This window comes from Corvus cornix, chromosome 1, assembly GCF_000738735.6.
Source record: "Corvus cornix cornix isolate S_Up_H32 chromosome 1, ASM73873v5, whole genome shotgun sequence".
NCBI classification, from domain to species: Eukaryota; Metazoa; Chordata; class Aves; order Passeriformes; family Corvidae; genus Corvus; species Corvus cornix.
Genome location: NC_046332.1, coordinates 110,933,501 through 110,947,467, shown reverse-complemented (window position 1 = coordinate 110,947,467; position 13,967 = coordinate 110,933,501). Strand labels below are relative to the sequence as shown.

The window sequence follows — 13,967 nt, the reverse complement described above, 5'->3', positions numbered from 1 at the left end:
AGTGGCAGCAGGTGACTCCCCTGTGCCCTGCTCTGGAGCAGCAGTAATAGGATCTCCCCGAGGGTGTTTGCTGGGATTAGCAGGTGTGTTATTTTTGCAGACTGGAACTCTGATGCTGCAGCTTGGCTGGAGTCCACATGTCAGTTCCTAATCCCAGGCAAAGCCCCTGAGAGGTCAGTAAGACCATAAACAGGGGTAAGTGCCCATCTAAAGGAGGTCAGGATTATTTTTTTTGTAGCATACCATTCCCAGAGAGAAAACATTCGTATGACTCTTATAGCCATCCTTTATTTCCTTCCCTTTCAAAAGATGCACAGAGGTAAGGGCTTCCCTTCTCAGTTCCCTCTCAAGGCAGGGTCCTGGAGAAACCTTGCTGTTTCTTCCCCCTTTCCAAACAGCAGTCTCATCAAAATTTCTTGGTGGCTGCCATCTGTTGCAAGCAGAACACCACCCCTTTTGCTATTTACAGTGCAATTAACCTTCAGCAAATTAGCTTGTGACTGTCACGAAAGGATTAATTAAGGCAACACACCCTTGACTTGTTCCCACCGTGCATTTGCAGCAGTGCACTCACGGCTCTGCCAAAGCCCTTCCAGAATCGGGGGAGTAGTTTTTATCCTTTCTCTATTATCCCAGCAAATTTGCCAGCCAGGGGAGATGTGTGAGGATGGGCTCCAGCAGCCACAGTCCCATGGAAGTAGCTGTGGAGATAGAAGACCTGGCCTTGCCCAGCAGTGCGGGTGCCTCCCCGCTGCTGAGTGTTGATGCCCTGGAATCAGGATGTGGGGCCATGACTCAGCCAGCTCAGCTCAGTGTTGTAGTTGAAGCAGCCAAAGGACGAAGCTGCTGCCAAAATCTCAGGCTGTGATGTGCTGCAGCCATGCTTTGGAAGCACACCCTATTTTGCCTAGCACCATCAGACTTCCATCCGGATCCCTGTGCCTGGGAGGCATGTGAGGCCAAGGCTTCCTGAGAGCCCCAGACCCCTGATCTGTGCACACGTGCAGGATGTGTCTGGGTTATCCAGACAATCCTGTGCTTGCTCCAGGCTTGGAGAACCCTCAGAGAAATAAGCAAATTCCCCCAGCTCCAGTGCAGCCTGAGTACTGGTAGAAAAATAGGCTTTGGCCAGAGAATTCCAGCACAGTGGCCCTGCCTCTGCTCCTCTTCTCACAGGCTGTAACTCCTGGCAGAGAGGCAGCGAGACTGGTAACAGCTGTAATGTCTTACAGCAAAGCAGCTTCTTGTTGTTTAATCCCAGATGGCAACTAAGTACCTGCAGCTGCTTGCTCACTCGCCCACCTCCCGCTTCTGTGGGATGGGGAGGGGAATTGAAAAAAGGTAAAACTCATGGGTTGAGATAAGAACAGTTCCATTGTTGAAATAAAGTAAATAATAATTGTAATAATAATCATAATGATAGGAAAAAGAGATAGAAGTAAACCCCACGACAGACAAGTGACAGTACAGCTCACCACCTGCTGACGGCTGCCCAGCCTGTCCCTGAGCAGTGGTCGGCCCCTCCTGGCCAGCTCCCCCCAGTTCATATACTGGGAATGACACTCTATGGTATGGAATATCCCTTTGGCCAGCTTGGATCAGCTGTCCTGGCCATGCTCCCTCACAGCTCCTCACTGGCCAAGCATGAGGCACTGAAAAGTCCTGGATTTAGAGTAAGCACTACTTAACACACTGATCTTTTAGTTGTTGCTGTCAAAGTTGTTCTCATACTGAATCCAAAACACAGCACTATACCAGCTACTGGGAAGAAAATTAACTCTATTTCTGCCAAAAGCAGGATACAACTGTGAGAGAGGACGTCCTGAAGGCAAAAATCTCAGGGCTCAAAGCTGCACGAGAGCAGCTGCTGCACAGCAGTGCAGATGGTAGGCAGTGCCAGGAAATACCTGTGTTGCTGGGAGATGCTTTTGTTCTGCCATCAGTACCCCATGGCTCACCCAGCATGGACTTGTCCTGCTCTGGCACTGCCACCTCCTCCTCACACTGAGAAATATCCCACAGATCAGATGTGGGAGACAACATCAGCCCAGGGAATGACAGCCTCTTTTCAAACCACAGCACCACCTCCACTCCTCAATGTTTAAGAGACTAAAGGCCACTGGTAGTGTTCAACACTTGTATTTCCTTGTCACTGAGATTCTTAGGGCACAACCCACAGCCACACTGTTCTGACAAACCTGGGCAGTATTTTTAAATTGCCATCCAATGTAAACCACTTGCTTGCATTTCTTTGGATCCATGAATTTTGAAGGCACAGCTAAAGTAAATAATTAACCTTATTTTGAGCTCACTCTGTGCTTGGATGGGCCAGGTAATACAGTGTTGTTATGAAAATGTTAACTAATGTTGTCTCTTAAAAAAGAAGAAATCAATTATAAAATTACATCATCATTAATGAAGTTCTGTTACCTATTTGCATGTCTTCTCTGATTTCTAAATGCCATCAAGTCTAGAATACTTGGAGGCTTTCAGGGTTTTGCATCCATGTGCGCACCCTAAGGAACCTTGAGTGCATAGAGACCTAGATGCATACTATTCCCAGCCTCCTCCTGGTTTTCTCTGATGGAAAAATACTTAAGAGTCAGCTGGGATGATACCAGCACTGGAGCCCTGGGCAGCAGCATGCTCTGATCCTGAGGTGTGCATAAACACAGCCTGTGGTGACACAAATAGGTGACAACCACTCAGCACTGCTGGGAGGAAAGGCTGAAACAGCCTCTGATGTGGTGATGGTGAACTCAGAACTCTTCACACCCTTATGGAACAGACATTTCTAACCATATTTAGGACACCCAAAAAACTGACAGGGATGAACAGCCAAGGATGATCCCAGTTCCAGCCTTACCCTGCTGTGTTGCAGCAGTACCTGGGCAGGGAGGCAGCTGGCCAAGCCTATGACAGAACCAAGAGGCTGCAGCTTCACAGATGATGACAGCAGTGTGAAGACTGCACCATGAATTAAATAACAATAAAATGAAAACAAAGTATAGTTGATACAGGATAATAAAACCAGTGAGTGTAGGAAATCACTACACAACTACTTCTTATGAATTGATTCCTAAGTCCTTACTAAGAACATGAAAGAACATGAAATTACCAATGTAATTTGCTGGGTTTATGGGCATTATTTGGAAATTCAGGTAGTTCCTTAGAGATCTGTCTCTTGACAGATTTAGTAGCAAAAACTAACCAGACTCCTGCTGCCACAGGAACCATAAATCAAAGTCTTGAGATGTTCCCACTCGGTGTGAACATAAACTCAGTGTAAACCAAAGTAAGTGGCAGTTTGCCACCCTGCACTGAGCTGTCACGTGGGGCCCAGGCTGAGCAGCTGTCACACTGTGTGTGTGAGGGACGGTGACCTCCAGCAGATGGGCAGGGTGGACTCCTGGTCGTGCTAATCCCTTTACCTGTGCGGGCTGAATCCGACAAGGATCCCGGCTCAGAGCCCTTGGCATCAAGGGTTGTTGCATCTTACCAGAGGGTGAATTCCACTAGTCCTGGGAAGGCTGTGGTGGGAAAGCTCATCTACCAAGACATGGTGGATGCGTAGGTCCTTCAGCTGAAGGTGAGGAGCAATGGCATGTGTGGGTCTGATGAACTTTTCCTCATTTCCAGTGAGTCAAATAAAGTTAAATAGTCCATCTTCAGTGAATTGGGTCATCAGCAGTGACCTGTTCTGGAAGAGTGGCCTCTGATGCAGAAAACCTGGTGCACTGTTAAAGAAGTTAAGGCACTTTTCATTTCCCCTTCCAGGGTGTAGTGCAAGTTGATTAGGAACACTGAGACGATTACCTCTGCTTTGCTGTATTTCTCAATTATGCCCTAATTAATATTGATTAAAATCTGGTAAATGCAGCTTAAAGCAACTGCAGGGGTTTTATCTTCAGTTACTTCTTCACCCAAAAATTACAGCTCTTAAACTGCACAATACAGTCCGATTATTACAGATCCAGCTGTATCTGTGATGGCTGGAGCCTTACCCTGCAAACTGCATCTTTGGTCCAGCTAATTAGGAAGGGATTTGGCATGGCAGTTTTTGGCTCAGGGTCTCTGGTTGTTTATGTGAGATCCCAAAACAACAGGCTGTCAGTCCCCAGGGGGTTTAAAATAAATGCCTCTCCCCCTGTACTGGGCAGTGGTGAGACCACACTCACCTTGAGTGCTGTGTCCAGTTCTGGGCCTCTCAATTCAGGAGGGACACTGAGGGGCAGGACTGAGCCCAGAGAAGGGCAGCAGAGCTGGGGAAGGGTCTGGAGCACGAGTCCTGTGAGGAGAGGCTGAGGGAGTTGGGGGGTTTAGCCTGGAGAAAAGGAGGCTCAGGGGTGACCTTACTGCTCTCCACAACTCCCTGACAGGAGGACATAGTCAGGTGGGGGTTTGTCTCTTCTCCCAGGTAACCAGTGACAGGAGGACAGGACATAAAGCTGCTCCAGGAGAGGTTTAGGTTGGACATTAGGAAGGATTTCTTCACAGAAGGCATGATTAGATATTGGAATGGGATGCCCAGGGAGGTGGTGCAGTCACCGTCCCTGGAGGTGTTTAAGGAAAGCCTGGACATGGCACTCAGTGCCAAGGTCTGGTTGACACAGTGGTGTTTGGTCATAAGATGGACTCGATGATCTCAGAGGTCTTTTCCCAGCATAATCCAATCTGTGATTGTGCAAAGAAAGCCCCGGAGAAGCAGAGCCGTGAACTCGGAGCCCCTCTCTGCCCCACTTCCTCCCTGGCCCCTCGGAGTGTGTCAAGCAGCGTTTGGAGACACAGAGAAGCAGTCCTGGGATACCGGGGGGGCACTGCCCGGGACGGGCACTGTCCAGGGACGGGCACTGCCAGCACTGCCCAGGGACGGGCACTGCCCCGGCTCCCGCCTGGACCGGGACCTGCGGGTCTGGGGCGAGGGTAAAACAGCCCCGTTCCCCGCGGGGTTTCTCGTGGGATCACGCGGCCACGGAGACAGCAATCACTACTATGTAATATTTATAATTATCTATTTTCTACACATCTATCTATCTATCTATCTATCTATCTAAAATGTATAGGTTTTGTTTCTATTATCCCTTGAACCAGATGCTGGGTGTTTCAGGCTGGGGTTTGTTTGTCGCTGCTTTTAATGTTGGAAAATCAGGCTGTCAGAATCTAGAAAAGCTCGCCAGCGCAGCCTTTGTTTGTTTTTCTTTATGCAGTGAATGTACCGACTTGCATTCCAAGGCACCATCCGAATTCCAGCCCCAGTCACTTGCACAGCCTGACCCTTCCTATCCCAATCTCTGACTACTCCCCCTTGTCCATACCAGCTCCCAGGAACCTGGCTGTGAACGCTGCCCCTCTGCCCCCGTTCCCGGCCGTGCCCCCGCAGCCCCGGGGCTCTCCCGCATTCCCGGGGCACTCCCGGTATCCCGGGGCTCTCCCGGTGTCCCGGGCCGGGGCCGAAGGAGATGGGCGGGCACCGCGGGGCCCCGCCCCTTCCCGCGTGACGTCACTGTGCCGGAAGAGCCTCGGCGCGCCGGTGACGTCAGCGCTTCCTTCTTTCCGGGGCAGGCCGGAGCGAGGTAGGAGCGGGGAGGCCGCGGTCCCGATCCCGATCCCGATCCGCCGCCATCCGCGCCCCGGCGGCCTCGGGAAGGGGCAGGGCGGGGACGGGGCAGGGCCGGGGTGCCGCGGCTGTCGCTGAGCGTGTCCCCGGTGTCGCTGAGCCGTCCCCGTGTCCCCGCAGGGCGCCATGGGTCGCGTCATCCGCGGGCAGAGGAAAGGCGCGGGCTCCGTGTTCCGCGCCCACGTGAAGCACAGGAAGGGCCCGGCCAAGCTCCGCGCCGTGGACTTCGCCGAGCGGCACGGGTACATCAAGGGCATCGTCAAGGTACGGGCGGCTCCGGGTGCTTGCTCGGGGGGGACGTTCGGCACCTCGTCCCCGGGGTTCCCGACCCTCCTGGGCTCCTCCTGGGCTGCCAGCAGTGCCCAAAGCCCTTCGGCTGTCCCTTATCTCGTCTGTTCCTTATTTGGGTTTCTCTGCTCTTAAATAAATCATATCCCTTGGAAAGTTAAACTTCTTCAGGTTTGTGAGAACACCTCAACAGAGAGGGCACCTTTAGCTAGCAGTTGGATTTTCTGGTGGAGCTCTGCTAAGTGTAGCCGTACCAGCCTGGTTTTATGTTGCCTAAGAATTCCCTGTACTTGGGGAAACGTGGCTGGGCAGTTTCCCATGTAGTTGAGTGCATATTAAAAAAAAAAAAATCATATCTTTGAAAATGCCAAGTGATAGCCATCATTTTAGTCTTGAGCAGTGGGGGCAAGGCAGTTCCTGCATTTGGGGTGTGATACGGTGGTTCAGGGGTGCTGCAGGTACTTTTTTGGGTGTCAGGGACTTCAGAATGCAAACAGTGCCAGTGGTTGGATGCTCGGAGCAGCCCTTCAGCATTTTACAGCGTGGTCATGTTCACATTGTAGAGAGGATTTTCTTCACCCTCACCATAGCTGAGTTGATGATAAAAGGTAGGTAGCAAGGTTTGACTTGAACTTGGGTAATACATAGGGGATTTGGCCAACAGGGTTGAAAAACATAAGCAGTGGACACCAACAGCTTATGAGCTGTCCTAGAAAATAGACAGATCTTAGAGATGTGTCACAGTCACTTGTCTGTAGTCTGTAAATACACAGTTGGGTATTTTAGTCTCAGAGTGCTTCAGGAACAGAATGGACATGTTTCTCCAAGTGTAAAAGAAACAACAAGTCTGTGTTCCTTATGTAGGGGCTTCTGTAACTTTGTTGTACCTGATTTCAGAAGGTTAGAAATGCCTCAATCCCGAGGAAACACACAGAGAAGTCACTGCCTGTGCCCAGCTCTGTCTCTGCCCAAAGGTGGTTGGGAAAGTGAAAGAGGATTCCTTTGAATGGAGACATGGATACCTGCAGAATGTCAGGAGTGAGACTGTTCAGACAGGATTAGCTACAAGCAGCACACTTAACCAGGCATTATTTTGTCATCAGTGATTGATTTGGGTTGGAAGGGACCTTAAAGCTCATGCAGTTCAACACCTTCCATGTGACCAGGTTGCTCAAAGCCCTGTTCAGCCTGGCTGTGAACACTTCCAGGGACGGGGCTTCCACAGCTTCTCTGGGTAACCTGTGCCAGTGCCTCACCACCCTCACAGGGAAGACTTTGTTCCCTGATGGGATGTGATGTAGGTAGGAGCTTGTATTCTTACAAATGGGAATCTTCAGCTCGTTCACGCTGGGGGAAACCCAGATCCCCCTGAGAAGTGTCCTGGTGAGAATCAGCCCAGAGTAACCATCCCCAGTTCTCCTAGCTCTTGGATTCCTGCAGAACCCCTGGCAGAGGCTGTGTCCCGCCCTAAAGCAGCTCTGCATTCCCGCAGGACATCATCCACGACCCCGGCCGGGGCGCCCCGCTGGCCAAGATCGCCTTCCGTGACCCGTACCGCTTCAAGAAGCGCACGGAGCTGTTCATCGCCGCCGAGGGCATCCACACCGGGCAGTTCGTGTACTGCGGCAAGAAAGGTGGGGCTGGGCTGGGCTGGGGCAGGGGCAGGGCACTGGGTGTCCCAGCACCTGGAGTTTGGGGTGCTGGACTGCAGGACCCTGCTGCCACAGGGTCTGTGGTGCCGCTGTCCCAGGTTCAGTAGGGCTGTAACCCCGGCCCAGGGCCCGAGTGAAGCTGTGGCTGCTCTCCTTGCTCTTTGCAGCTCAGCTGAACATTGGGAATGTCCTGCCCGTGGGCACCATGCCCGAGGGCACCATCGTGTGCTGCCTGGAGGAGAAGCCTGGTGACCGCGGGAAGCTGGCGCGTGCCTCTGGGAACTACGCCACCGTCATCTCCCACAACCCCGAAACCAAGAAAACCAGAGTGAAGCTGCCTTCCGGCTCCAAGAAAGTCATTTCTTCTGCAAACAGGGCTGTTGTGGGTAAGCAGCAATCACTGTGGACTTGTCACTGAATTTTCCAAACAGGGCCCCAGTTTTAATAAACCATCTTGAAAGTAGTGTCATGTGCAGGCTGGCCTTGGGGTTACACACCAGGACAGTCTGTGCTCAGGTGCCTGACTTGTATTTCCCACCTGCATTACTTTTAGGTGTTGATAACCTAAGTTTGGAGGTGATTTGACCTAGTGAGAGGACAGAAAAGTAGATGCTCCTTGTCCTCAGGCTGTAGTGGAATTGCTCAGCCTGTAAAATCTGCAGTCCTTGGAGAAGGACGTAACATGGAAAATGCCATTTTGATTTCCTGCCTTCAGTACACTGAGGGAGCCTGGTGGTGGTGTCAGGTGGGTGGGGAGGTCTGACAGGGAATGACAAAGCCACTGCCAAGAAGCAGAGGCTGTACCAGGTTTGTTGTGCACCTGACTGGCAGCTGAGGTGGCTGCTGGTGACACTCACCTGCCTCTGCATGGAGGACACCAAAGTGAGTAATCTGGTGTGTTATTCCAGTAAAGTTCACTCGGTAAATCATGAAGCAAGTAGGTCCTCAAAGTTCTTCACACTCCTGTGAGCTCTTTCAATTCATACTTCAGTTGAAAAATCTGATATTACCCAGGTAATTGTAGTAGTAAAACTGGCAGCGCTTGAGAAAGTGTTAAGCTCAATCCTGTGTGTGTGGATCGAAAGGAAGGCTGTAGCTCAGCTCTGGTCTCACTGTTGGTGTTGGCTTTCCTTTGTACTCCTGTGCTCTGTTTGGGTGTCACCATTCCTGCCATTCCCTGCAGGAATCGTGGCTGGTGGAGGCCGTATTGACAAGCCCATCCTGAAGGCCGGCCGTGCCTACCACAAGTACAAGGCCAAGAGGAACTGCTGGCCACGTGTCCGTGGTGTGGCCATGAACGTGAGTCTCTTTGTGATTGGGGTCACCCCTGTCCCTTCTGACAGTTCAGAAAGGATTTGTGGGATATGGGGACAAGTGTGGCACATATCTGGGAGGAAACCTTCCCAGATAAATGTGCAGTCACAGGGTAAATTAGCAGCACTTGATAGTTGCTGCACCACGTAAAAAGTGAAGCAGTTACTCATTTTTCCTCGCAAATCAGTTTACTCTGTTGAGTATCAGTTCCTGTGGTTACATTGCTGTCTTGCTTTCCTCCTGCCCAGCCTGTGGAGCATCCCTTCGGAGGAGGCAACCACCAGCACATCGGGAAGCCCTCGACCATCCGCAGGGACGCTCCCGCGGGACGCAAGGTCGGGCTCATCGCCGCGCGCCGCACAGGGCGGCTGCGGGGCACAAAGACTGTGCAGGAGAAGGAGAACTGAGCTCCCACCCTGGGCGCCACACAATAAATTTGTACAACAGAGCTCGTGTGAAGGTCGTGGTATCTGCCGCTGCAGTGGGGAGAAAACTGGGATAATGTTCAACACAGGAAGTTGTGAGTGGAGATCGGGATTTTTTCCCCTTGCCTTGAAGAGCAGGGATCCTCTGAGCCAGCACTCGCAGTCTGTAAGCTGGTCCTTCCTGCAGGCTGGGGTAACACTGGTGTGGCTGCTCTTGTGCCCTGGTGTGGTGTTCATGTTGGCCTGGTTGTGTGGAAGCTGAGGCCTGACAAAGCAGGATAAACCTATCAAGGAATCCCTTGGTCACCTGGTTAATTTGGGAATCAGGCTGAAAGGATGCTCTGTTTTCTAAGTTCATAACCTCTAACAGTGGTTTTCCATTTTTATCTTTTGGGGGATAAGCTTGAAAGTTGTAGAACTTAAGTATTTCAGCTGCTCTCACTGCAGGGTTTGGGCTTCCTTTTGGAAGTGTCAGGTTCCAACCAAATGAAAGGTGCCTCAGAAATTTGAGGTATCACACAGACTGCCCCCTCTACTCATCTGTGTTATGGAAGGGCAAGCAGCTTCAAAAATCTCTGCTTTGTACGTTGGTCATGATGGGATATTCCAGGGTGCTGCAGTAACGTGGGCAGCAGCACTCATGTCCACTAGGAAGCTGTGTTCTCATAGGAACCAGCTGTCCTGTGAAAAGCCAACATTTTGTAGAGGGATGAGAGCAAAGTCATGGGGTTTAGTGGAAAATGGCTTTCTTTACAGCTTTTCTGAACTGGCCTTTGGAGGGAAAAATCAATGAAAGCAGATGGGGCTCAGCTTTGCATTTGAGCACTTGCAAAGCCAGGGCTCCTGTGGATCTGCAGCAGCTCTGGCTGTGCTGGAGGAGTCTGTGCCAAGGGCCAGACTTCCATGGATGGGTATGACTTCCATTGATGGGAATCCAGTGGAATGCAAAGCAGGAAAAGTTGTTTCTACACCCACCCACAAAACCAGTACTGCAGCTCGCTGTGTGTGTGTGGGGAGGGAAAGGTGCTTTAAGAAACCCAAATCACACCTTGAGGAAAGGCATCAGATCCCATTGGGGAGACACAAAGCAAAGCAGTGGCAAGTTTTGCTTCTGTTCCTATTGCTCGAATTCCAGCAAATTCTGAAGTTCACATCTGTTTTTGCCATGAGGTCAGAAGCTCTTCTGTGCTCTCCTGACAGGGACCAAAGTGTAACACTCCTCCCAAACACCCTCAGAAGAGCAGCTGACGTTCCACAACAGTTTGCACCTAAAAAAGATGGTTTCTGTCACGTATTTCAGTCTCTGACAGTTTCCAACCATGTTTGGGTCTGTTGACCCCATCTGTTTTCTCAGGAAGGGGGAGATGGTTACTGACCCTTGGCTGCCTCTGCTGCTGTTCCAGGTGCTGACAGTGCCCACAGGTGTTCACAGTCACAGGGTCAGTGCACCAAGCCTGTGAGTAGGGAATAATTAATACAAATTACTGCAAATAAATAAATGCCATATTACAGTGCTTAATGCAGCTACAAACACATTTAATGCAAACATACAGAATGCAATGCCAGAAGTCTCTAAATTCACACAGTAGTATGAAGCTTTCAAAGATTCTTCTCCCTTCACCAAACTCCAGTTGCAATTACTGTTCCAGTACAGTCTCCTGTTACCAACATGAACACGGAACTTAAAAAGCCACAGTGATACTGGCAAATGACCACAAGACAAACATTCTCCAGGGGCAAAATGCTCCTCCAGCCCCAACACCTCCAGTGCTAAAAATCTGTGAAAAATATGAGGGAAGAGGGAGTAAGATAAAGCGAATAAAAATGAGAGGCTCTAAAGAAACCAACCTTGAATGAAAAATTTAAGTAAACTGAAATACATTTTCCAAACCGAAGGTCTAATTTAAGCTGTAGAATAGAGGTGAACTCCAGCAGTTCACCTGACAGGGGAAGTTAAGACAACTAACAATGCAATAAGAATAAAAAAAAATTCCCATAAAAATATACAAGTGTTGTTCCTAACAAGCTTAACTTCAGGCTGGGAGGCTCTGTGAAAGCAGTGAACAGAAAACAAAAATGGGGCTGAAGTTAAGCCAGTCCCTGTCCTCTGTGTGGGCCAAGCATCAAGCAGGAGGTTCAGCTGAGCAGGGCAGAGGCTCCCTCTGAATCTGCACTGAGAAATCAGAAATTAAACAGGACAGGGACACTGCAGAGGAGCAGGAGCTGAGGGGCTGCTGACCACAGGAAAGCACAAACCTGGCTGTGAGGTGGGCGAGTGTCCTGGCTCGACTGAGGCAGCTCCAACACAAAAGCACAAATGTAAATGAAGCAAACCACATTCAATAGAAAGCACGGGGTTCCTTCTGTGGCCTTGCACTTCTGCTGCCCCACAACTCATTGTATGGAAGCATAAAATGGTTTGGGGTTGAAGGGACCTTAAAGATCATCTAGTTCCAACCACCCTGCTGTGGGAGTAATTATGTAATGTGTTGTAATTATGCTTTAATTGTGTATCATAATCAGCAACCTCCTGCTCAAACTGACTGTTTTAGCAGCATGACAGAATACCCAGTTGATTTGCTTATATGGCTCATATCCAGGATGCTTCACTTCATGGAGGAGCATCTCAGTTCCCAAGCTTAATACTGCACAGAAGACATGAGATACTATAGATACAGTCAAACTTAAAAAGCTACAGCCATGCTTGTTAGTAATATAATAATAATTATAATAATTATGATAATTATCATTATTGTTATTAAATCCCCTCACATAAAGATTAGCACAGTTACAAGGACGTCAGAAATCTTGAAATGAAGCAAACTCTTTTAAAGAAAGGTGTTAAGTGTTCCTGCAGAATTCTCACAGGTTATTTCCAGTATAAGCCTTTTTTTGCTAAAAGAAAAAAATAAATTAAAAAAATATATACGTACCAGAGAAGCACTAAAGTCTTCCTTTAGAAGGGCTTCAAATTTCCATCTACTGAAAGACCAAACAGCATTTTCTTTATACTTTTTAAAGGGTGTGTTGAGGAGCACCAAGTGCTACATAAACATCGACAGGCATCACAAATTCCTTCACAGTAACAGAGCCCTCATTAACATCACTATCCCCTTGCAGCACCTCCGTAGCTGCTGCACGGACCAAACAATTCAACCTTGCACTGAGCCAGCCACAGGAGAAGCAGGACTTCACCCAGAGGGGTCACTGCCCCAGGGCTTCCCAGGGCTCCATCTCCCATCCTGACTGCCCAGCCTTGAGAAAGCAGAACGGGGGAGCAGGAGGATCCACAACGTGCTACACACCGGAGCAGGCAGGGAGGAACTGCAGAGGGAGATGCAAGGAAACAGTGTGAGGTTGAAAGAGGCCAGAGCAAACCCCTCTGGGGAGTTTCCACAAAAAGATGAGAGGGAAATAAACTCCAGGAGCAAGAAAATGATCCTGGCTGTTATGCTGAAGTTACCAGGTAAGTATCTATCAAATCCAAGGGAAATGCTTTGGGCTGTATTTTCAGCTAATGTAAAAACCATAGGAGCTCAAATTCTAAAAGGTTTCAGGGAGTTGGGTGATCAATAAACCATTACAGCCTCCACAGAAGTTATATTAAAAAATGGCTTTTTTTGTCCTGTGGCATTAACAAATTCTCAGAAATGTGAGAACAGAAACATTCGTGGGAGTTGTTTTACATTTTTGCTGTCTTCTTCGAAAGCTTTCTTCTCCCAGTTTACAGCACCCCCCCACCTGGCAATGATCTGCTGGGATACATCCAAAGTGTATCCTGAAGTCTCATGTTTTGCCAACATGTCGATGTCCAGAGAATTCACACTCATGTCCACTCAGATGGGCGACATCAACTGAACTGACCAAGGATAAACTCAGGTGCTACAGAATTGTCTGGGTTGGAGGGACCTCTGGAGATCACCCAGTCCAACCCCCTGCCAAGGCAGGGTCACCTGGAGCAGTGACACAAGGACACGTCCAGGTGGGTTTGGAATGTCTCCAGAGAGGGAGACTCCACACCCTCCCTGGGCAGCTGTTCCAGAGCTCTGCCACCTTCACTGTAAAGAAGTTCTTCCTCATGCCAAGGTGGAACCTCTTGTGTCACCTGCTTCCATGATGTCTTCTAAAATTTTTTTAAATTCAATGTTAGTATCACAAATTCCCAGCAATTTGCCACTGTTTTCCACTTTCATTTGTGTATCTTCAAGAGCAAATTTGGGGAACCAGAGGTTTCCAGCAGCTCTCCATTACACCCACCTCACATTCCTTTGGGTGATGGGCCTTGCTGTGGCAGAGCAAAGCAAGGGGCACGTGGCAGGCACAGGGGTCACAGCAGCTTCCCAACAGCTGCAGCAGCTCCTCTTGGCCTGGAATGTGACAGGACACCTGTCCCTGGAGCAGGCAGCCACTCGCTCCGAGAGGCAGCTGCCACTCCCAGAGCCTCTGGCCCTCACAGGCACGAGGTGATGCCAGGAGCAGTCCCAGCCCGTTTCCAGCCACTGCAGCTGCTCTGTGGGTGCTACAGGAGGTGCAAAGGCAGCAGCAAACCTGGCTCAACTGGAGGATGCCCCAGCTTTATTTCCCTGTCTTCACCAGAACGAGTCTCCTCCAACAACTTCATTATATTGTATTTTAATAAATTCAACACAAGAGGCCTCCACTAGCCCGTTC

General features: G+C 49.8%; 1 protein-coding gene across 1 annotated transcript; it reads left to right on the top strand.

The window, feature by feature from the left end:
- Positions 1–5,483: 5,483 nt before the first annotated feature.
- Positions 5,484–9,319, top strand: RPL8 (ribosomal protein L8). Its single transcript, XM_039552320.1, has 6 exons — positions 5,484–5,573; positions 5,738–5,881; positions 7,398–7,539; positions 7,725–7,943; positions 8,741–8,856; positions 9,120–9,319. The coding sequence occupies exons 2-6, from the start codon at positions 5,744–5,746 to the stop codon at positions 9,276–9,278; spliced, it is 774 nt and encodes a 257-aa protein (XP_039408254.1). The 5' UTR covers positions 5,484–5,573; positions 5,738–5,743; the 3' UTR covers positions 9,279–9,319.
- Positions 9,320–13,967: the final 4,648 nt, after the last annotated feature.